Source organism: Tiliqua scincoides, chromosome 1 (assembly GCF_035046505.1).
Source record: "Tiliqua scincoides isolate rTilSci1 chromosome 1, rTilSci1.hap2, whole genome shotgun sequence".
In the NCBI taxonomy this organism is placed as follows: Eukaryota; Metazoa; Chordata; class Lepidosauria; order Squamata; family Scincidae; genus Tiliqua; species Tiliqua scincoides.
The window spans coordinates 39,862,690-39,887,624 of NC_089821.1; the positions used below are offsets into that span (position 1 = coordinate 39,862,690).

At 42.7% G+C, this 24,935-nt stretch overlaps 1 protein-coding gene across 2 annotated transcripts in view; it reads right to left on the bottom strand.

The window, feature by feature from the left end:
• The window catches only part of LGR4 (leucine rich repeat containing G protein-coupled receptor 4), a 106,349-nt gene that overhangs the window by 34,172 nt on the left and 47,242 nt on the right, over nucleotides 1-24,935 (bottom strand). For both annotated transcript variants that reach the window (XM_066637539.1, XM_066637530.1), the window contains exon 2: nucleotides 15,816-15,887. In XM_066637539.1, the coding sequence (XP_066493636.1) occupies nucleotides 15,816-15,887 (72 nt within the window). The remainder of the gene's footprint in view (nucleotides 1-15,815; nucleotides 15,888-24,935) is intronic.

The following is a 24,935-nucleotide window of genomic DNA, read 5'->3' on the forward strand; positions in this document are numbered from 1 at the left end:
TAATTCATTTCAAAGTCTGAGTAGTTTCATTATTTTTGGCTCATTAACTCAAACCAGTTGAACCCAGAAAGGAAAAGTTTGCAAGCTCTCACAAGAAGTGGCCTGTGTTCACTTGGGACTGACTCCAGCCACCCATCTACACAGACCCCATCTCTGAAATGTTTTAAAAAGACAGCCAGACCCCACATACAAGAGACATACATGTGCATGTCCATACAACATACATGCAAGAGCTTCAATCCTACTGTTTTCACCTTGGACTGGCTCTGTGCCCCATCTCTTTCCACCAAAGTTTATCAGTATCAGTTGGCAGCTTAAGGGTACCACCTAACTGTTGCCAACTGTTTAAGGCAGTGATTTTCATTTCATGGCCCACTGACAAGGCACTAAAATTGTCAAGGAACATCATTTTTTTGACAATTGACAAGGCATACCATGTGAGTGGAGGGGGACTCATATCTCCCAATGACTCTCCTCCAAACTTCCACAGCATACATACAGACTGTACCATGTGCTGTGGCACACTGGTTGAAAACTGTTGGTTTAGGGTCAGTGGTATCAAAGAGATGAGGTGGTTACCTCAGTGGCACAAAACTGGACAAAAACCACAGGTAAGAAACTGGGAGTCAGAGCCATGATGATGTGGGAGTTTAAGCCAGGTGAAAGTTTTTGTATTCTGGAGAAGGAGCTTCTAAAAGACACTGCAAAAAGAGGGTTGAGTTCAGACTTCTGTATGAATGACTTTCAAAATTATTCACTGCTACGAGCTAATGCAGGGATGGGAGAGTGTACATATTCACACAGTTGCAATGGTTGTTTTAAATGCAAGTAATTTTGAATTTATGGGATAGGGCAAGGCAGTGGTTTCCAAACTTTTGAGCACTGGGATCCACCTAAAAAAAGTTTCACTTTATCAGCCTCTCAAGCCTCTGTGGTTATAATGAAAATTGGGCAGCAGTGCTCCCCCCAAATAGCAGCTTGTTTAACCCAGAGCTGCTTGGGAACTGAGTGGACTCAACCGGCTAGTTGGAGGAAGGACTCACTGTTGTTTCTGCCTACCTGCTTGTCTTGCAGGTATCTTATAGTACTGGGCCTGCCCAGAGACACGAGCCTAAGGGCAAGAGCCAAAGTGCTCTTCGCCCATGGCTCTTAGCCTGTGGATAATAACCCAGGAAACCACCTGTTCGATCAGTAGATCACCCCAGACTACAGCGGGGGACTTCCAATCTCTGCCGGTTTAGATTTGCTGCTGGGTCAGATCTCTGCTACAGTGCTCCCTCTGAGGTTTCTCCTATTCTCCCCTAATTAAGTTTACTAGGACTACTTTTTCCTCTCTGGGCAATCTCTGAGACTTGCTGGAAAAGAACGTCTTATAGGTTTTTTCTGTCTTTGAACTTCTGCTTGTGGATTACAACAGGTTCTGAAACGTCGTTATGGGAAAAAGGAGAAGACAGAAACACTCCTCTGGACAAGGCAATTCCCCTAGCAAACCTGCTAAGTAACTGTGCCCTGATGACCTTCCAGCATAGTCAGACTCTGTGGGTGAGCTTATAAACCTTATTTCCCCTGATCAGTGGTGTCACTAGGGTTCGTGTTACCCAGTGCGGGAGGCCACGCGTCACCCCCATGCAGTTGGTAGGGCAACAATCCAGGTGGTGGGCATGGTGATCTACCATCGCCCCGTCCCTACTGGTTTTTCAGTTGTACCTTTGGATAGAATAAAGATATTTCAGCGCAGTTTGTTTCACTACATTCTGCATGAAATTACACATTGATTGATATATAACATGATGGTATTTTTATAAATTGTGATTTTAGTGATTTTGGTCACTAATGGTGTCACCTCCCCCCAGAGTGTAAGTTACTAACATCTTATTGCAGCAGTTCTCAAACTTTTAGCACTGGGACCCACTTTTTAGAATGACAATCTGTCCAGGACCCATCATAATTCAGCATCCAATGGTATATAACATGATGGGGTTATTCCTAACCACTGCAACTTTAGCACGTCACACCCTCAGTGCTTGTCATCCCCCCTTGCATGTCATCCGTTGCGGCCCGCACCGCCCACACCCCCCTAGTGACACCTCTGCCCCTGATAGATTTACAGTTCCTCATCCCCAAGATGAAACTCAGGCCAGAGAAACAACCACCCATGGACCATGTAAGAGTAACTTGCCCATCTGTTAAGGTATCAATTAGTGCTGGAAATCTGGGGCTCTTATATCAACAAAGGCTGCAGGGTCAATGAATTGAGAGTATCAGACTCCCTTACCAGATTACGGTCTCTTGTTTTGCCTTCCATTGATTTGCTAGAGGTCATTAGACTACCATGATCTCCATATGGAACTCTGGTGCTCCTAAAGTTCAACAGCTCCAGGATCCCCAAATTAATAAATTTGAGGAAACCTCTTTTTCAGTTCTTTAATACTTCAATTAGGAGAGTTTTCTGCGATATGGTTATTGCTACTATTTCCGAGGAACAGAATGCAGCCTCCTCCATCTTCTCTCAACAACTTCAAAGCCTGCTCAGTCTGGCCCTTTGCCCAGCTTCTTGCCGGGAGATAATGGCCATCGAGTGTGGGAGGTGCTGCTGGTTCTCCACCTGTGCTAAACTTGAAGGCTCTGCCAAACATCAGTGAATTAAAAGCTGCTACCGACTCCTTGGGGAACCTACTGACAAAGCTAAAATCCTCACTGCTAATTCCCCAGCCCCTTCCTTCCCGCCAGCCCACAAATTCAACCAATGCCAATTCCACAGACAAAGCTTCTATCAGTGAAGGCCATGCCTATATTTCCGGCACAAAGTTTAACTTTGATGCACAGGATTGTCCACAACTGCTTCTGGTCCGAATCCTCAGAAAAACAGCTTTCCTCCTTGGGCACCTGCTCATTAATGAACAAAGCAGAGGCCATGGATCTGGTGCCCCGACTACCTCAAGTGAGGTCCCCCTCTGAAGCCCCCCAGTTTCTGGAGGTGAACAAAAGGCCAAAGGGTTGGTACCTCCTGAAGTGGTACCTCCCTCTGCTCAACTTTGAGAAGGTCCGACAATCCTACTCAATGCTTGCCCAATGACGACCACAGACCGTGCCGCCACCTTCAAAAACTACCTTCCCCAACCACCCCCCATCACTGGACTTGTTGCTGCAGCTTGACATCGCCGAGAATGAACTGGCTAAGGAGACCCAAGAGCCCTCCCCCAGGCGGAGCAACAATCGACACTGAGGAAAGTGGAGATGTCAAGCAGGAGTTATCAGAAACTCTAGAGGCCCTCTGTATCCCTGGATTACATAAGGGCTTCCCTCCTTCACAAGGTACTCTAGTCTCCACTCTGAGCAAGACCTCCCCCGGAGGATGTTGATATTCACCAGGACCCTTTAGTCAGGAGGGGCTCCCCACTCCCTCCCCTAGCTGTCCCTTGCCAACTCAGTTCAGGCTCCCAAAACAAAGGAATTACCCCATAAACTTTTGGTGCTCCTTCCTAATGAGTCCAACACTAATGGTACTAGCCAAGATTGACTCATTACTGGCCATCCAAATCGAAGCCCAGTAACCTCTTTAAAGTTCCTCTCTTGGAACACAGCAAGCTGGGGGCAGAATGCTGGTGATAGGGACCTAGTGAGTTTCCTCAAGAGATTTGAGATAATCCTGCTTCAGGAAACTTGGGTGTCATCCTCTTTCTCCAGTAGGGTTTAAACCCTTCTTGCCTGCCCAGAAAGTAAACTCTAGAGGCTGCCCGCAAGGGGGTCTTATAACTTTCATTAAATCTTACCTTCAGACAGAATTAGTTCCCTCAGCAAATCCCAATTTAATCTGCCTGCCAATTAAGCTGTCCCATGGCAGCTCTGTCTTGGTCGTCTCCAATATTTACAGTCCCCGGGATTGACTGAGTCAAATCTAGTACACTATTGGAACTTACTGTCCTCACTTGGAGGAACTGGAAAAGAAGTTTCAGTCCGCCATCTTCATTATTGCTGGAGACTTCAACTTCAGGAAGGATCGGGGGGGGGGACCCTCTTTTCTTGCCATCGACTTCGATACCATTTTTTGGGAGATGAAAGGAACTTCAGAGACCCCCACCACAATGCTGCGGGGTTCCACTTGGCCAGGTTTTGTATGCAATTTAATAGGCTCTGGCTAAATGGCCTTTCGGAATTCCCTGGCTCTGGAGAATACAGTTTATGTTTCCTCTAGGGGTGCTAGTGTGATAGATTATGTAATGGTCCCCCCCCCCCTTCCTTTAAAACTCTGATTTCAGACTTCTCAGTAGGTATATCTTTCCAGAGTGATCACTTTCCTTTAATGATGGAAAGTGACTGCAAGCCTGGTATCTTGCATCTGCCCAATAAGGAGGATGAGTCAGAAGAGTGCTGGGTAAAATTGCCCTTGTGCTACGAGTCCAGTCGGAGGCTGAAGATCATAGAATCAGATGCAATGTTGACATATAGAGCAACCATATTACAAGAGAAGGCCTCCCAGGAACTTATCAAGACCTTTAATGCCTTCATCTCCCAAGTCCCCCTAGCTCTTAGTCTACGCCGTCCCCTCCATCCAAGAGACCCAAAGGGGTGCCCCTGGGCTCGACAGGGACTGTAGAGAACTCAAACGTAAAATCCATCAAACCTATGCCCACTATAAGTCCAGAGGGGGTCTGGATCCCTTCCCTTTTTTCCCAATTTAAAAAAGCAACTCCAAGATCTCTTAGAATTAGTAGCCCAAATCAATTTGTCCCACTGTTTGTGAGCGGTCTCTTGTTGCCTATATACTAACAGCTCTAAACAGTTCTGGGCAGTGGTGAGGGATGCCTCTCGTGCTGCTAGCCCAAGTTCATTAGCCCAAGTTTGCCTCATGAATGGTGGCAACACTTCTCATTCCTCTTCCACACTGACAGAGTGGTGCCTCCTCCCCCTCTAGTGCTCTCTGGGTCCGATCCTCTGCCCAGGCACCCCATTTTGCCAGAAGAATTAGAGATTTTGATATCCCAGACCTGGGAAAGCCCCAGGTCCAAATCTCATCCCATATGAAATATTAAAAACTGCCCCTGCCTGGTGGTCCCCAGTCTTGGCCTCTCTCTTTACAACCACTGACCAGACTGGGTTAATACCCAAGGCATAGAAGAATGCCATCCTGGTACCTATCTATATAGAAAGGCTTCCAACTTGACCTGGCAAACTACAGACCAATCAGCCTCTTATCCACCTTAGGCAAGGCTTTATGCGAAGTACCTCCTCAGTAAGCTCTCGACTTGAATCTCTTCTCAGAACCTTCAAGACCTAGAACAAATTGGCTTTCGCAAAGGATCTCTCCCATTGATCATTCCATGGCCTTAACACACCTAGCCGAGAAATACTCAAGGAACTCCAATACCAAACTATATGTGGCCTTTCCTCAACCTGAAAGTGGCATTTGACTCAGTGGTTGGGGAGTTACTGTGGGGAAAAATTAAGTAAGCTTGCCATAGACCCAAGGTTCCTTTTTCTAATTAAAAGTTTTTACTCAAGTCCACTGCTCTCCTCCAGGCAAAATGACCCCCCAAATACCTGCTGAAAAGGGGATGAAACAGGACTGCCTTCTGGCCCCTACCCTTCCCTACTTCCTAAACTATTTGGCCCACTTTTTGTCCCAGATTGATGGTCATCCTTCAAAGCTAGGCTCCAGACATATCCCTACTTTTGCTCTATGAGGATGATGCAGTGTTGATTTCCCGCTCTCTGAGAAGGTCTGAGATGGCTCTTAAATAGATGCCTAGATTAACTAGCCATGAACAACTTGACTCTGAATTTCCAGAAATTTAAGATCATGATCTTCTCTAAGTCTTGGAGTTTGAAGGTCTGGAGGATAAAAGGAGAGTACACTGAACAAGTGAAGTCCTTTAAGTATCTCAGGGTCATCCTCCACTACAATTTCCTGTAGGATTCCCATCAGAGAGCAACACTCAATCTTGCCACATACCCAGTCTATCCTTTGTTTCTTTTTCAAGAAGGGTTACAGCTTTATCCTGGTCCTGCTACAGGTTTTTAAGGTGAAGGTGCTCCTGCAACTCCTTCATGGCTCCCCAGTTTGGATGGATCCAATTGACCACGCCTTTGAGTCACTACAAGTTGGGTTCTTTAGTAGGCTGATGGGTCACCCTAGATGCACCTCTAATGCTGTGATCCAACTGAAATTAGGCTAGTTACTAGTGGTAACCAGAATAAGGCGAGCAAGATTCAATTACTGGTTGCATATTTGCTTTCATGCTTGCACAGTTTTATTTTTCAAATGATATCAGATACCATGACTCCCAAGCAGCTAAGTTTAGTGTGGGAGATGATGAGACTACTGGGTTTCTCCCCAGATGCCTTAATTATGCTCCTGGAGCTGGAAGTGTTCAGATGGCTGAACCAAAGTCTTCTTGATACTCAGTTCCAAACCCTTCGCTCTACTGCTTCCAAGATCTGCTCCCCTTTATATTTCCATATCCCATTGTCCTTTGGTCAGCTATTTCCCTATCTGTCCTTCTTAATGGACCCAAGGGAGTATCAAACAGTTTCCTGCATCAGATTTAATGTCACTCGCTCCTAAGTCTCTTTGGGAAGATATCGCAATATCCCATTCTCCGACCGGCAGTGCCCTTGTAACTTGGGCACTATGGAGACCTTAGTCCATATCTACTTTTACTGTGTAATCCGTGTGGACTCTTGGGTCACCTATTTGGATTCAGCCCTAGAGAACAAACTAGGGCTCTCAGACACAGCTTTTTCTCCTCACCAATGAGCCCCCCAGAAGTCATTGAACGAATGTCAACATTTATTTTGCTAGTGGACCAGAAGTTCCAGGACAGACTTCAGTAAACTATCTGTATGATTAATGCCTCCCTAGAGGGAGTAGTTTGTTACTATGCCAATAAAGATTTGATTTGATTTGATGCATATAGCCTAATCCACTCTATTAGCTTTGTGAACGACCAAAAATTGGGTCAAGGCCCACTGGTGGGCCACAGACCCACAGTTTGGGAGCTGCTGGGCTAAGGCATGCATTTTAAAAATTTGGTGGGCTGGTCTAATTTTTAAAATGCATGCCTTAGCCCAGTGGCTCCCAAACTATGGGTCCAAATGTATTAGCAACTACTAGTTTTGAGTATTAACCTATCTTCTCCACAATTATAAAAGTAAACCTTGCTCCTTGTTATGCTTTTCAGCTATAAAGAACACTTTTAAATGTGGGCTGATCAAAAGGTGTGCTCTACTTTCAATAAATTTTCTGTAGACTTGGAGACAGATCTGCTTTCAAAAGAAGTTGAACAGAATAGTCCCAGGCATCATCATAAAGCACACTTTCATGCATACTGAAAACAAGAACCTACTCTCTTAAAGAAAGGTTTGCGTGACTTCAGTTGGAGAACACAGCACCTACCTCAAGGCAACTCCTGTTTATTCAGCCTGTTGCAACCAACCAACAAGAAAAAAAACCCTGCAATCCATACATTTCCGTTTCTCCTTAGTCTGGCAGCCTTCCAGGAAACAGGATACAACTGGCCAAATGCGCAAAGGCTTTTCTAATCAGTGTGCCAAACATACAATCATCATTCATACAGTTGCTTCTGGGAGGAGGCCTCTTCACTAGGAAGCTACAAAGAAGGGTTTCTAGTAGAATAAAACCAACACATTAACAATATTCTTAAAACTGTCTCAGCTGTTATGCTGGTGCTCTCAATTTCAGGATATTTTCACAAGGTTAAGTTCAAAGCCGCTCACAGGACAAGGTCTTCCAGAAAGATTTTAAGGTTATGTTTTCATGTTTTGTTTTTCTGCCATCTCCTCCCTTTCCTTCTATCATATTGTTTTTCTTTCCTATTTGGGTGCATACTCAAAGTCATTTAATTTGGTTAAAGACTAGCAAAATAAGATTTCCTCTATTCTTTCAGTAAATGGGCAGAGTATGTGATTGTGGTTGTTTGAGTTGATGCTCTGAGCCTCTAATTGCCTGGATACCAATCCCAGGCAACTGAATGGGATGATGTTGCTGGAGCCTAAGGAATCTGAAGTGTGCATTTTTCATTCTTTGTTATTCTGTTAAACAGGCTAGAGTACAAAGTCGTGATCTTTCCCATTTATCCTTAGAATATACTCTTTTAGGAAAGATCTGCAATTCCTCATGGAAGATAGATAAACATGGAAACACAGATGGCACAGACAATACGGAATGTAAGGTGGAACAGCCTGCCTAACCTAAACCAACTGTGGCCTTCTTCTTGAATATTTACAGCTCACTGGGGAAATGCTTAACATTTATTGTTTTTGTATGTTCTCATCTACATAAACAAATGTGTGTTAAGCATTCTTCAGCCTTACACGCTCATCAGCTGTGGGATGGGGTTGACAGAATGTTGCTCTCTCCCCCCCCCCCCTCTGCAGTCATGGAAGAGATGGCACTGCATTTTACAATCCACTGAGGATCTGATCCTATGCCTGCTATCACTGGTGGAACATTCATGTGTGTGGTCACAAAAGTGTCGTCAAACACATTGCATCCGTGCAGAGGCCAGTGCTACAGGTAGCGAGAGCTGTGCCGGCAGGCTTCCACTGGCACTGGAGTCGCCCATTGTCCAAGGGTAAGTGCACTGCCGGGCGGTAGGGAGGCGAGGAAAGGGCAGAATGGGGTGGGGAGGGGGCAGGGATGGCAGTAGAGGCTGCAACCTAATCCTATCCCCTCTCCTGAGCTTGAAAGCCCTACACGAGCTATTTGAATCTGTGCCAGCTATGGAGCTGGTGCAGATCCAAGCTGCCCCACAGTAGTTGCCTGGTTCCGACACTTTCCGCTGCCACCATGGCCCTGTGGGATACAGCGGCAGACATTTTTGCACTGCTGTACCACAATGCCAGCAGCTCACATAGCTGTGAATCTACTCAGTCATACTATGGGCCACTCTTATTGGAGACTGCGTATGAATCAATGGGAGAGTGAAAATCTCATGTTTCTTGGATATTAGCCCTACATTCCACATGATAAACCAATTTTGAAACTGGAGTTCCAAAGCAGTTTGAGATATGGCAAAAAAAGTGCCTGCTCCTTCAAAGAAAAATAAAAAATTCTATTGGGCATGTCCAAACCTTGGGTACATCTAAAGCCAGTCATTGAATTCTGAAGAAGGATTACACAACCACCAGGGCAAGCTGTCAAAGCATTTCAGTCATCTCTCAGAACAAACTAAACTACATCCAACTAAGAAACTACTATGTCATAACCAGTTACCTAGTTATATATAGTTTTGCTTTAATTTATGCCAGTGTAATTAATCACTTATTAATGAATGATTGATGAATGAATAATTAATTAATGAATATCACAAACCAGTGGTTCTCAAACTTTTAGCACCAGGACCCACTTTTTAGAAGGAGAATCTGTCAGAACCCACCAGAAGTGATGTCATGACCAGAAATGATATCATCAAGCAGGAAATTTTTACCAATCCTAGGCTGCAATCCTACCCATCCTTACCCAGGAGTAAGTCCTATTGACTATCATTGTTAAAACCATATACGTAATAGCCAGTTAAAAGTATAGATGTGTCACATACCATAGTAGCATCGTCTAATATATTACAGATAAATTATTGAAATGAATGGGGACCCACCTGAAACTGGATCGCGACCCCACTAGTGGGTCCTGACCCACAATTTGAAAAAATATTGTCATAAACATACCTGAGAGCCCACTTACTACTGAAAGTGTTCAGTTTATCTTCAACAGTTTATCTTCAACTTTAATGTTTTGCAGTGTTAAACATGTGATACAAGCTCAATTTTCCACAAACCTCTCAATGAATGAAGTACTATACAAACACTGGTGAAACATCTGTAGCTCACACAAAGGGCTCTCTGCTTTACTCCTTCTCTTTTGACATAATACCAAAAGCCCAAGAATCCCCCTTTCTGTTCTGGATTAGATGGCGACTGTTTACTTCAACATATGGACAAAAATGGCCCTCTCCATAGCTATTATAAGCGTTCATGAGTTCCACAGCTGTACAAATATTTTACCTGTAGGTTCAAAGGAAGTTTAGAAACGTACTTCCTACAGCAGTTGTCAGTCAGTTAATATTATAAGGGAGAATTTGCACAACTATTTCACACAAACACAGAATGCACTTTCCAGTGGACACGCATCTTCATGAAAGGCTTAACACACATCCAAGATTGCAGTAACATATTCTGAAAAATATTTTAAAGGCCAGCCAAACCAGGACATGTTGAGATACAATCTACACATGTGCGGAACCATTCAAAAACCCAATTTGACCCATGCAAATTCATTAAAAAATAATTTCTATTGACTGCAAAATGTAAAAGTGATTATGAATACTGCGTCTTAGATAAGTTAATGACTGTAATGCTGAAGTAATGCCAACAGTGAAACTGAGAAGGTGGGTAAAGGCCACAATTATGAGAAAGTATTTTCTTTAACTGAAACGACCAAACATTTGTCATGTCCCTAGAAACAGTCTAACTGTACTTGTATTCATTTCAAAAAAGCAATTTTAAAAAAAATTTTCAACTCTTGTGCTCTATTCGTTTGGCATACATTATGATACAAGCTGGAGAGTTGACCTATGACTAAATTCTGCATAATGCCAACTGATTCAGTGTTTTAGGTTGCAACTGCAAATAAATGCACTTGGGGTAAAAATTCACAGCTTTCAGTAGTGCAGATTCTGTTGATGCTGGAACAGGATCATGGGCAGACATACCAGCCACCAGACCTGAAGTATGTGCACTGGCGTCACGAGGGGGGTGCAGGCCACACCAGGTGACGCGCTGGGGGGGTGACACGCCCAGGGGGAGGTCGTACTAACATCGCAGGGTTAGGAGCTACTGCATCATGCCATACACCGTTGGATGCGGAATGGCCAGTGCAAGCTACAACAGAATGGGTGCAGTGCAAAAAACAGAATAGAAATAGCTCCTTTCATTCAAAAGTTAGGGCCAAAAAACCGGAAAGAAAAAATGCATGGAGCCCTATGGAAAGTGAAAGTGAGCCGTATCGTGCGTTTAGTCGCGAATAGGCATACTTGCCATAGTCAGTTGGAAAGGGCAGGCTGAGAGGAATCCAAAGACACCAGAATGATCCCGATCCAATGAGTGAATGCAGCCCCCAAAAAACACCCAAGAAGCTCCCCCCCTCCCAGCTGCACAAAAAAGAGGCTTGAATGGTAAGGGAAAAGTTTTCTATTTTGCACTTGTGAGACCAGGAGGGTCATTATCTTGATGTGCCTGAAGTAGAAGAACTTTAAACTGGGCACTGGGAGGGCTGAAGAGTTCAGTGATTCTTTTTTTTTTTTTTGGGGGGGGGGCTGTTATTGCATGCAGACTACAGAGTAAGCTCCATTGACCACTATGGGACTTACTTCAGAGTAGACATGCATAGGATTGGGCTCACAGGCTGCAATCCTACCCACACTTTCCTGAGAGTAAGCTCCATTGACCACTATGGGACTTACTTCAGAGTAGACATGCATAGGCTTGGGCTCACAGGCTGCAATCATACCCACACTTTCCTAAGCCCCATTGACCACAATAGGACCTACTTCAGAGTAGATTCACTTGGTGGAACAGGACCGGTTCCCCCTTATTTAATTACTTTATTTTAATTTAATTATTTATAATTATTTATTTTAATTGCTCGATGATGTCACTTCTGGACATGACATCACTTCCAATGGGTTCTGAACAGATTGTCATTCTAAAAAGTGGGTCCCAGTGCTAAAAGTCTGAGAAATGCTGCAATAAGGTGTTAGCAAGTTGACACGGGGGTGTGCGCGTGTGCGTGTACAAGTTTTCAAAATCACTAAAATCAGAATTTGGAGGAATAAGACCATCATGTTATATATCAATCAATGCGTACTTTCATGCAGAATGTAATGAAACAAACCACATTGAAATATCTGTGTTATAACAAAAGGTACAGCCAAAAAACCAGTGGGTGCGGGGCGATGGTACATCACCATGCCCACATGGGGTGTTGCCCCACCCACCACATGGGGTGAAGCACAGGCCAAGGCAAGACTGGGTGATGCGAATCCTAGTGACGTGACTGAGTATGTGTTCTCCAACTCTGAATCTCCACAATTAGTTGCTGGAACTAGAGCCAACAGCTTGATCTGGCACTGGGGCCCAGAATTAGAATTTTGGTTGAACTGGAGCTTTATGCATCAAACAGAGCAGCTTATTTTCCCTGTATGACTACATATGCTCAGGTACACAAACCAACTTAGTGCAAATCAGTTGCAGCCCTTTCCATGATCATAACCACTACCAAAAGCCAATGTTTGCCCTACATAAGGAACCAGTTCACACTCAGGTTTTTCCATGCTGTCATTAACTTCAGTATATAATCACAAGGCAAATACACATACAGAGACTCACAAAGAGCCAATTGTGTGAACTGACCCAACTAAATGAACCTAGGGCTGACGTGTCCCCTCAGGACCTGAATGCAGCAGGATAGGATGTAGCCAATATTTCAGCATTGTTAGCAGAACACAGTGCTTTGGAACTATAATTCCTTTGTTTTATAAGGGCTATTTTTTGCAGTATTATCTTTTATTGGACCAATCTCTGTTAGCATAGCAGTTCATAAGCTTTCAAGCTGCATAAAACTCTTAATCTTGACAGCTTGCACACTTCTGTAACAATAAACTTTGTCCAATACCAGTATAACTATACCTATTTTGCATTACTTCGCTCTTTGGAACTTACATAGCAACCACTGTCTGTACTGAACTATAAATACATAGTTAGGGAGGTTAGGAAATTGCAACCAAACACTCCCAGAATTTCTAGTTTCCATATAACATTCAAGGCTGCAGTGTATTCATGTTAGCATTCTGTAGCGAACACACCTCATTAAATGGTATGGCAAAGCCCTTGGTGGTCTGCCATTCCTTATAGACATTGACCAATGCCATTTCAGTCATTTGTGAATTACTTCCAGATGAGGATCTGTTACAGAGGAAGAGAAAAGTTGGGAACTTCCACTAAACAGTGCAAGACTCTTCAGGACACGATTTAGAAAGTCTGAGTTTCCTAACCAAAAAGGAGAGGCATAAATGATTTGATTTAGATTCAGACAGATATAGACACACAGATACCCACCCACCCCAAATTTCATTTGGGCTTAAATAGAGTTCTGGTTTATAACTTTGGTTTTCCAGTGTTATCACCAAGTAAACAGTTCACCTTTCCTAAAGGTCATGAAGGGAGAGGGAAACTTGGTTATAACAAATACAGCATGAGAAGTTCTAGATTAAATCATCAGGCAAAGTTATTGACATATTTGGGTTCTGAATAACAGAAATATCTACACATGCTTGAAAAGCAGAAAATGAACTATGCTCATCTTATGTGGGATTCATCAGATCTCTGTGCCCACAGAAGAAAAAAAATCAGAATAGTGCAGGACACCCTCCATTTCCACCTTTTAATCCACATTGGAATATCCAGCTTTATTTTTGATTGCTGAGTCTTATTAAATTCATTTGAATGTTTAGAAAAGGCTCTAGTTTAAGGGTCCAAAGTCACCCTTGTTTTGTTAAGGCAGAATATTTCAATACAATGTTTTTACATTTAACAGTACTACTTGAGCAGAGCCTGCACTTTTTAACTAACTGGTTAAGAACTCATCCATTTAACAACTTCTCACCTGACACTCCTGCACTATCTTTTCCTTTGATTTTACTTCCTTCAGACTCTTGAGATTCAAATTTAATTGCACTGACCACATACTGAGCAGCACCCATTTTTAAAGGAAGAACTTCTGTATACCACATGCTGCATACTTAAAAAAATCAAATTCTTGGTTGACCAATTCTTATGAACATTATAATTACTCCTTAAATGTAAATGGATTTTTTACTCCTCCAAAATATTACAAAGCCATCCAACACCAAATCCAGTTGTTAACAGCACATTTGATGTCATGTGGTCAGAGCCATGGCCCTAGACTCCTGAGTTTGGGAAAAGCAATTTTTGTAAAACAAAGGAAAAGTTTTACATCTCCATTGGTCCTCACCAATTTCATGTTTAAGCTTGGTGCAATCCAGGAACCGTTCAAACTACCTACTACACACATAACTGAGTAGGAAAAATGAGAGTTCTATGGGCAAAAGTATACAGAAACTCTTGGTTTAAGAGTCTCTTATTGTTCATACCACTGGGGTATTTTTCCATTGGCTGTCTCCTTATCTGCCGTCTTGATTGCTTTTTTTTAATCTTTAGCCTGCTGATATTGTGTCACCCCATTCCAGCCTCTATCTAAGAACTACCATGCCAGCCGACACCCAGAACAATAACAGCCCACAATCCATTTTCTTTCCAGCCCCCCCCCCCAAACTTGGTTGGTATGCTAAGAGAATCCAAATTTTGTCTTTCACTTTCAGCTTCAGGAACAGGAACTTGGGTTCATAGTTATCAATTCAGGTACCCAGATCGAACTATTTTACAAAGTCTGAGTTTCCTAAACAAAAATGAGAAGCATAGAGAGTGATGTATGGTATCTCTATGGTACTTCAACCTAAGGTATCTTAGATGTGAAGGCTAGATGCAAATGTTGCAGTTTACATAGCACAATTCTTACACAGGCAAATGGAGCCTATTTTCATTATATATAGCAGAGGATGGCTCAGGTTTGTCAGCTCATCCAGTTCTGTAAACTGAAAGGACAGCAAAATATGAAAAAGAAATATGCCTGCTATTTTGTGTTGCTTTCCTGGAGGCTCTTGTGCTTGGGTGGAGCCTTCTGGTATTAGACACCGTTTGAAAGGAGTAGGTTGGTGAGTTTTTAGTTTCTGTGCTTCTGGGGATTTCATATTGTTCCCTCCCAATTCCCACGCTGGAAAAACACTGCATACTAGGAAGAAATTAGGTGTACAAACTGGAAAATTTTTGGATTTGTTTGGTAGAGGAAAGGTTTTACTATCTCTGCCTCCCCCAACAGCTTTTTGAGTGGGACAATACAAATGTTGATAGATACATCGTTTTGCAGAAACTTGTTACTGTTGGACAAGTTCAGATCATTGTTGTTTTCTAAACAGTAACAATCATCAGTCTTAAATAATTCAAGAAAAATGCAAGCAATACATGAACTCTTCTGACCTTCTTTAGCCTCATTCCACCAGCCTCACCTTATACTTTGAATAAGATCTGATTGTTTTAAAGATTGTCATATGACAGTATAGTTTGGGTGTTCTTACTACAGTACTAGCACGTAGCTGCCATGGCTTGAACAGGAGCTGCAATGTGGAGGGAGAGGGTATTTAACCATCTACTTCAACCACACCTTTTCCAACTAAAAATCATGCCTCCAAAGTGGCTGATTAACCCTTAAAATGCCATATGATACAATAATCCAAAAACTTTCTCACAAAGTTTTGCTTTTTCTCTAAATGCACCCTGACTTGATGTACCCACCCCAATTGGGGTTAAAGGGAAGAGCAGCAATTGTAACACATTGCGTAGCTTCTATAAAATCAGTCTACGAAAGCTCTATTCAAAACAGTGTTAATTGCACAGTCCTTTTGTTACCTTTGGTTTGCATAACACTGTAATTATACAATGTCGTCACTGCAATCACAATTAAAATAATTACTATTAAAAAGTCCCATGTAAATGGCATCTTGGCTTTGCAGCACATATAGGATTTTTTGTAGCATATAAGTACAATGCTTTCTTTGTTCACAGTTGATTCTCACATCACTAGTATTTTTGTCTACATGCATTCTGCAGGCCATTTCCATTCATTCTCCATGCAACAATGGTAGCTTAGATTTAATACTTACAGTTCTTCAAGGTAAGGGAAGTTCCTGAATGCATCCTCAGGTAACCTTGTTATATTGTTCATACTGATATCCCTAAAAAGTGTGGGGGGAGAACACAGTTGTGTGATCAGAACATATTGAACAGCTAAGTTTGCTAATACATCTGCAAGACAAATATGAAGAGGTTTACATGGCAAAAATGATTTGCACATAATAAGCTGTATATTCAGTAGTCGACAATATGAAAATATGGTCTTAAGAGAGAAGCTAGTATGTCATATCAAATTTATATTTTTCCTGGGGCAATCTTTTATTGAACAAAATAGACAAAACATTCTTTATATCTACTTGCTCTCTTCTCACATACACACAAAATAAAACACACGTAAACAGTTTTACATTTTTCATCATTAGCAATTATATTTAACATGAGCCACATCATTCCTACACTAATGAAGGAAGCTATAATTTCCTGCATATAATCAGCAGCCCCCTCATTTCCCTGTTGCCAAAAGCCCTTTCTCACTTGTTTCAGCTCCCATTCTATTACTTGCCCCCTGCATATAACAATCTGTCATCCTTGAGTTCTGCTGCCAGGCTTCAGGACCTTCAAGGCTATGCTGAAGCATCTCCTTTGATTTCTCAAGAGCACAGTAGAACTGAAGAAGGATTAAAACAGGCTCCTGTAGACTACCATCACCATTTTGAAAGCTCATGCCTGATTGCAAAATCTATTTCTATTAAATGGAACAGAGTGGAATACAACAGGGATAGAGAGACTTTAGGCTCCTGGAAGCATCTCCCCACCCCCACTGCCCCTGGAGACTTGAGAGCCATCCACCTGAAATGCTAGCCTGGCAAGGTGGAGATTGTTCAATATAATATTTGGCTGTTTTTACACCAAAAAACCCCACCCACCAACCCCCCCAAAAACCCTCAAAACACACTACACCCACAACATAGAAGTTGGCCCAGTGTTCTAACCTATACTCAAAAGAACCTTGGGCTGGGACTTGCACCTGGATTCTAGGGAGTTGGGGTGAACACAAGAATAAAATTCAAGCCACCAATATAAGGGAGCGGTAGTCAGAAGGTTCAAGGAATGGCTTAGATAAACACTGGAGCTACCACTGACTCCAAGGGCTGCCCATCCTATGAAATAACTTGGAATGTATATTGCCCTTCTGCACACCCATAAAATGTTTTCCTTTGTTTTCTGGCACACTTCAAGTGAAACAGCTTCGAAACATGATAAAGAAATAGAATGCTGGGTACAGGCTTTTACAAAGAGAGAAGAGGGACTGGCTCTTTCTTGGGTAGCTTCTACATCATCCAGCTAAGGGGCAAGGAGAATTTAATCTCATACCAAGTATAGACAGACTGTGGGGTTCTGTGGTTTCTTTCTTAAAAATTCAATCTGACTTGCAGCCAGTGCTCTCAAGAATGGTTGTCTGTGTGGGGTATACTCCTTCACAGAGTTTTCTCTGTGTTCAGAGCAGTCATGACAGAAGTGCCCACAAACACACCAACTTGAACAATTCTGCTAAAGCTATTGTATTCCATTTGTTGTATTTTTGTTAAGTGTGACCACCCAATATTCAAACATTTAGGGTATACTGTCTTATACTCTTTAAAAAAGAAAAAAGGAAGGAATATATAAATGCATGCACTGAGCCCTGATAAAATAAAACACCCCAGGCAAGTGAGGCTTCTGGGACAGCTGACAAGAATAGCAGGAACATGCCTCAGCTGTACCACAGCTTTACTTTTCTGCAAAACCTATAAAAACTCCTCAAGGTAATAGTTTTAAGTAGATTTCAATTTTAGTCCATGAACAAATGCAGACAAGTGCTTACACGATAGGTATGCAGAGACATTTGTTTGTATCCTCTCCCAGTAAGCACGTGTATTTTTCCTTATGGAGAACCATTACTTTTTCTAATAAAGCAACTGAGAGGAGGGCAGAAGGAAGGAAGGTGGTGATGGCCTGGAGTATTATAAAAATGTTTGCATGTGAAATGAAGTGCTTCTCAAAAACCAAAAGGACAAGTTTCCCTGCTTTGTTTCAATTAAAAGAAGGGGGAAAACAAACGAGCAAGGACAAAATCAAATTCTATTACAATTTCATTCAAGATTATTATATACTCATTATTATAAGAAAATATATGTGCCTGCTTGACCCTTATTTTATTCTGACATTAACCCCATCAAGGAATGATAGATGTTATTAGCAATATATGAATCTAGGTCTTTAGTTTTATGCTCTTCTCATTAAATATACCCAATCTTAAACCAGCAGACATACTTACGTAAGACTGTAACACAAGTATTCTTGTAGGAATGGCATTTAAAGTACTGGCTTTGGCAATATAATTTTTTCTACCAAAATCTGTCTCACATTTGTGGAAACTTGAAGTTATTTATTCACATTTCTATACCACTCTTCCTCCAAGGAGCTCAGGGTGATGTACATGGTTCCTTCCTTCCTTTTGTTTCTACAACAACCCTGTGAGGTAGGCAAAGGTGAGAGAAAGCGACTGGCCCAAGGTCACCCAGGAAGCTTTATGTCTGAGTAGGAATTTCAACCTGGATCTTCCAGGTCTAAGTCCAATACCAGAACCATTACATCATAAACTCAGAAAAATTCAAGAATGTATAGTTATATATACAGAATTCCATTTTCTAGCTTACTCTAGAGATTCAAGGTACTATCTCCATTTTTTAAAACACCTTACACCAGGGGTGTCAAACACAAGGCCCAGGGCCGGATGTGGCCCACAAAAGCTTTTTATCTGGCCCTTAGGCTCTCAGCTGCTGAGCAGTACTGTGGTGTTACTGCTGAAAGGGCAGCCCACACAAAATTGGGATCTCTCATATCTTGAAATATGATAAAGATTTGTGTTTTCTCTTCTGCATTTGCAGCTAATGAATTCGGAAGTGAGGAAAAATGTTCATTTTTGGTTATGACCTGTTTAATGACAATAATTCCTGCCTAATAACATCACTTGTGGCCCTCAGCAGGCATCATGAATGCCATTCAGCCCTTGGTATGAAACGAGTTTGACACCCCAGCGTTTCACAATAAGTAAAGCACAGCAAGGACTACCAATGACAACCCTGCCTTTTGGAGTAATAGGAGCAAAATATCAGAAGGATTTAATGTAGACTGATTGAAACCCATATCACAACTCGGTTCCTTCCTCTACCTTCCACATTTCTCCATTTGCCATGAATGTACAATTTTATATAGTCAGGCAGGTCACATCCCTTCTTTAACTAGATGGCTCTATAACTCTTGCAGTGTTCAAATAAATATGCATTCATTATGGAGGCAAAAGAAAATATGGAGGTCCCTCATGAATCACAAAGAAATCTATACAGTAGTCAGGAAAGTCACTCTTGATTTTTTCCCCTGTAAGACTTGTCACAAAAAAAATATTGTTGGAATACTATTTTATGAACAGAGCCCCACAAAAGGTGTTTTATACAGAACTCAAAGAGCGCATTTAAACCCCATCGGACTTTCTGCATAACTCTACACAGAAGCCACTTCATTCATTGCTGGAATGCAGTCTGAGAAGAACAGAAACAGTCTCACACATTAATAGCAGACAACTGTTTAGGAGAGGTATTGTAAAAAAGCACTCTGTCAATGAACACTGCAGGCCAACAAGTCGTGAAAATTAAGCACACTATATATTTGGCCAAGGTACACAAAGTCATGGACAACCTCCAGTTCATGTGCAGAGATTGTAATGCAGGGAGGTAAGTCCACATCCTGAACCATGACCTGTGTTTTCTTCAGGCTGATTGTCAGTCCAAAATCTTGGCAGGCCTTGCTGAAACGATCCATGAGCTGCTGGAGATCTTTGGCAGAGTGGGTAGTGATAGCTGCATCGTCGGCAAAGAGGAAGTCACGCAGACATTTCAGCTGGACTTTGGACTTTGCTCTCAGTCTGGAGAGGTTGAAGAGCTTTCCATCTGATCTGGTCCGGAGATAGATGCCTTCTGTTGCAGTTCCAAAGGCATGCTTCAGCAGAACAGCGAAGAAAATCCCAAACAAGGTTGGTGCAAGAACACAGCCCTGCTTCACGCCGCTTCGGATGTCAAAGGGGTCTGATGTGGAGCCATCAAAGACAACAGTGCCCTTCATGTCCTTGTGGAAGGATCTGATGATGCTGAGGAGCCTGGGTGGACATCCAATCTTGGGGAGAATCTTGAAGAGGCCATCCCTGCTGACCAGGTCGAAGGCCTTCGTGAGATCTACGAAGGCTATAAAGAGTGGCTGCCGTTGTTCCCTGCATTTCTCCTGCAGCTGTCTAAGGGAGAATACCATATCAGTGGTGGACCTGTTGGCTCGGAATCCGCACTGTGATTCTGGATAAACGCTCTCTGCAAGGAACTGGAGCCTCTTTAGTGCAACTCAGGCAACTTTCCTACAACGCTAAGGAGAGAGATGCCACGGTAGTTGTTGCAGTCACCCCTGTCACCTTTGTTCTTGTACAGCATGATGATGTTTGCATCCCTCATGTCTTGAGGTACTCCACCTTCTCTCCAGCAGAGACAGAGGTTTTCATGCAGCTCAGTGATGATGATCTCTTTGCAGCACTTTAGGACTTCAGCAGGGATGCTGTCTTTTCCAGGTGCCTTGCCAAAGGCAAGGGAGTCCAGGGCCACGTGAAGTTCTTCTAGGGTTGGTTCACTGTCAAGCTCCTCCAGCACAGGCAGGCACTCAATGTTGTTCAGCGCTTCTTCGGTGACTACATTTTCTCTGGAGTATAGCTCAGAATAGTGCTGCACCCAGCGTTCCATCTGCTGCGTCCGATCTGCGTGCAAACATGAACTGGAGGTTGTCCATGACTTTGTGTACCTTGGCTCAACGATCTCCGACACTCTTTCTCTCGATACCGAGCTAAACAAACGCATCGGTAAAGCAGCTACCACGTTTTCCAGACTCACAAAGAGAGTCTGGTCCAACAAGAAGCTGATGGAACATGCCAAGATCCAGGTCTACAGAGCTTGCGTCCTGAGTACACTTCTGTACTGCAGCAAGTCATGGACTCTTCGCTCACAACAGGACAGGAAAATGAACGCTTTCCACATGCGCTGCCTCCGACGCATTCTCGGCATCACCTGGCAGGACAAAGTTCCAAACACAGTCGTGGAACGTGCTGGAATCCCTAGCATGTATGCACTACTGAAACAGAGACGCCTGCGTTGGCTTGGCCATGTCGTGAGAATGGATGATGGCCGGATCCCAAAGGATCTCCTCTATGGAGAACTCGTGCAAGGAAAGCGCCCTACAGGTAGACCACAGCTGCGATACAAGGACATCTGCAAGAGGGATCTGAAGGCCTTAGGAGTGGACCTCAACTAGTGGGAAACCCTGGCCTCTGAGCGGCCCGCTTGGAGGCAGGCTGTGCAGCATGGCCTTTCCCAGTTTGAAGAGATACTTGGCCAGCAGTCTGAGGCAAAGAGGCAAAGAAGGAAGGCCCATAGCCAGGGAGACAGACCAGGGACAGACTGCACTTGCTCCCGGTGTGGAAGGGATTGTCACTCCCGAATCGGCCTTTTCAGCCACACTAGACGCTGTTCCAGAACCACCATTCAGAGCGCGATACCATAGTCTTTCGTGACTGAAGGTTGCCAACAACATATATTTGGAAATGTTATGCCTTTCTTCATATCTGCTTAAGCCAAATACACATTACAGATATACAGGATGGGAGCAGGAAGCTTTTCAGGAAAGCAGGCATCACGGCAAACACAACACACAAACAAAAACACTTCAACTACATCACAGCAGAGCTACCAATTAAGACAAACTGATTAATTAACTGAAATGTTTAGGCAGGGGGAGTATTTTCATTATGTATCACACACAACCTTCTTCTTTCAAATGTAAACTGGAGTCCCATGACTGTCTGGTATCACCAGAGACCAGCAGCCTTGACTGAAATCTAGCTCACATCTGGTCATTGGTTCATTTCGCTCTCCTGACTTGAAAGTGGGAAATTTGAATGTCTTATTTCAAACCAGCCTATCAAAGCTGGGCAGGGGCTAGGCTCCTTGAACTGAGATGCAAGAGCGAGATTCCAGGCAAGTCGAAAGCCACAAAGTTCTGCTACAAACAAGTAGACTACAAGGAAGATCTTTTCCTCTGATGCCAGGAGAATGCTGAATTGTACATGGTCTTGTTAAATTAGAGAAGTCTTAGAACCTGTTTTTAATTTATTTAGAACTTTACCCCTTGATCTCAAATGATTGCATGCTTTTCCTTGCATCTTTTTAATACCCAATTAATACTTTCTTTTGATCTGAATAAAACCAACATGCCTAGAGCTTTAAACCACAGAGCAATTGCCCTCCCACCTCTGACACCTTTTGCATGCTACCTAGAGAAAGTTTGAGCATGTATGTGATTAATGAAGATACATGGATTAGAGAGAAAGAGAGGCAGGCAAGGAGGTCAATCAAGACACTCCCTGTTGTTCTCCTTCCTCAGGTAACTCAGTGTGAGGGCTATGAGTTGGCAGACCAACCCCCAGGTGGGAGAAGAGGTAGGTAGAAACACAACTCAGAAACTGTATCTGGTGACAGCTGGAATCTACCCCCACATGTACAGCTAGGACATGATTGTATGTGTGGTTTTGATGCGACTTTAAGAGCAGCTAGAAGGACCAAATTTTCCAGAGTGAAATGCGACCCTTCTTAGTGCCACCCTGGAGTCCACCACAGGAAGGATGCTTACCTTTGAGGTTACCTGTTGTTCCCTTGCTCTCGCAATAAAACAGTGTTGGCAATACCCCTGTGGTTGTGGGATACCTTATGCTCATTTCTCATGAGACTGGTTGCTTGGCCTGCCTTGCCAAGTATCAACTGTGATCTTCTGGTTTATTACTATAATGAGACCAACCAGGTAAGCAGAGTCCATATACAGGTAGTGAATTCAATGACAACTGACACCTTGTGGGCAAGAGAAATTTCTTTCCTTGGTTGTATACAATATATTAAAAAACGCCACTGGTTTTGTCAGCTATCACACTAACAGTCAACCTACTTCAATAGTCTGTTATCAGATTTACTCATTAACATCCTTCTGAGAATTGTTCTCTGCTATCCCCAATGCTATCTTTTGCCAAATTCTATACTCTTCCTCCCCCTCCAAAGTACAGAACAGCTGGAACACCAGGGTTCATGGCTTGAATTCAAATCGGCAATGATCCAAATTATCTTGGATACTATGCAATGAGGTATGCAAGTATGTCCATGCTGTATGCTCAAATTCATCTACCTTAGAGCTCTTGGAGAAAGGCAATACAAGAACCACAAGAATAGGAATCATGATGCTGTGATATGGTAGATGCTTCCAAAACTAGATAGTTTGGTCAATTATGTCAGGGAATTTTTGGGAAGGAATTGCAAACAAAATAGCCAGTAAATGTTTTGTCCTTGTGCAAATTTCAAGGATGATACAGTCATCCTTGAAATACTGCATACTCTCCTGATTACCCCATCAAAAGGATACTGTAGAGCTGGAAAAGGTACAGGAAATAGAAACTAAAATAAACAGGGGTCTTGTGTACCTTCTTTATGAAGAAAAATTACAAGATTTGGGACTTTTTAGCTTGGAAAAAGGCAGTTAAGTGGGGTACGTTTGAGACTTATAAAATTATGCATGACATGGACAGATAGATAAGTTTTCCTTCTTGTCTCACAGTAGGAGAACCAGGGATTGTTAATGAAACTAAACTGGATTGTTAAAGAAACTGGAGATTGAGGGTAGATAAAAGAATACAGTTCTTCACAGGACACATAATAATTTGTTTCATGAGGAAATGGCTACTAGCTCAGATGTACATAAAGAAGAATCAGATATATTCATTGAAGATTCTGGGGTGGGTGGATGAGAGGAGGAGCCTGTGGCAGAGGAGGGACAGAGTGTTTGCAAGTGAAAAAGCTTGGCAGTAATCTGTGTACTTCAACAGCCATTCCTAATTCACAATTCCAGATTTGGCAAAGCCTGTTCACCTGCTGCTAATTATAGTACATTAACATCTTGAGCAAATTTTAATCATCTACATTCTACAGTCTGGAATGGCAACTGGCTGTTCACAGAAGGACATTAACTCTCTCAGGATGATTTTGAGGTGAAAAAGTCAGTGAGAGTCTGTGTAGATTTTCACCCACTTTCACTAAAAGTCTCAATGACATTCTTCACTTTCCAGTGACCTTTGTATTGACTGAGTGTATTAATGGTTAAGTTGAGAAGGAAAGTGAGAAAGTGTTAACATGGAAACAACAGCTTCATTGGTAGCACTAGGAGATTACTGTGTGTGGTCACCACAAACCAGACATTCTTTCTGTCTTCTTCATCTCCAGCTTAACCCTTATTATCCACAGCCTTCAAGAGCATGACTGAAAAGTAAAGCAGCTTCCATTTACCACCACTACTGCGACAGTCGGAACATTATCCCATTATTCCAAGTAGCTTCCCATTACTCCAAGTAACGGTATCCCATTATTCCAAGTACTACCAACCACTGTAAAAAGGTCCAGTACATGTTCAGCACTGCATTGGCCTAATTTAGGGTATAATCTTAACTGCGTCCTGGGCCAGCGCAAGTCTATTGCACCGGCCTGGGAGGGCCGCAAACGTACCACAAAGTTCTTTGGAGACAATCAGAAGCAACGAGAAGTGTAAATACCTCTAAAGCACACCAGGAGGTGGTCAGAAATGAAACTCTACCCAAGTTCCAAAATTTGGAGCCCAGAAGAAGAGTACGGCCTATTCTCTGAGCTTATGCTAGGATTCTTCAGAGGCAAGAGGCCTCTCCACACTCAAATAGGGCAGGGTCAGCGGTCAAAAACAATGCCTAGGCTAGGCAAAGTTTGCAAAACCCTGACCAGAACTTTAAACATCCTCAGCATTTAAAAGAAAAGACATTTTCCTTTCAAAAAAATCTATATGATTAACCACTCCTGCAAAAAACTCTGACCATCCTTTCATTGTATTGTCCCATATGACCCCCCAACGTAATTTATTAAAAAATCAATATAAAATAAAACACATTTGACTGATCTGCCTCATGTGCTTGTTGACCGACTAGAGATTCCATTGCCCTACGGTGGTGATCCTGG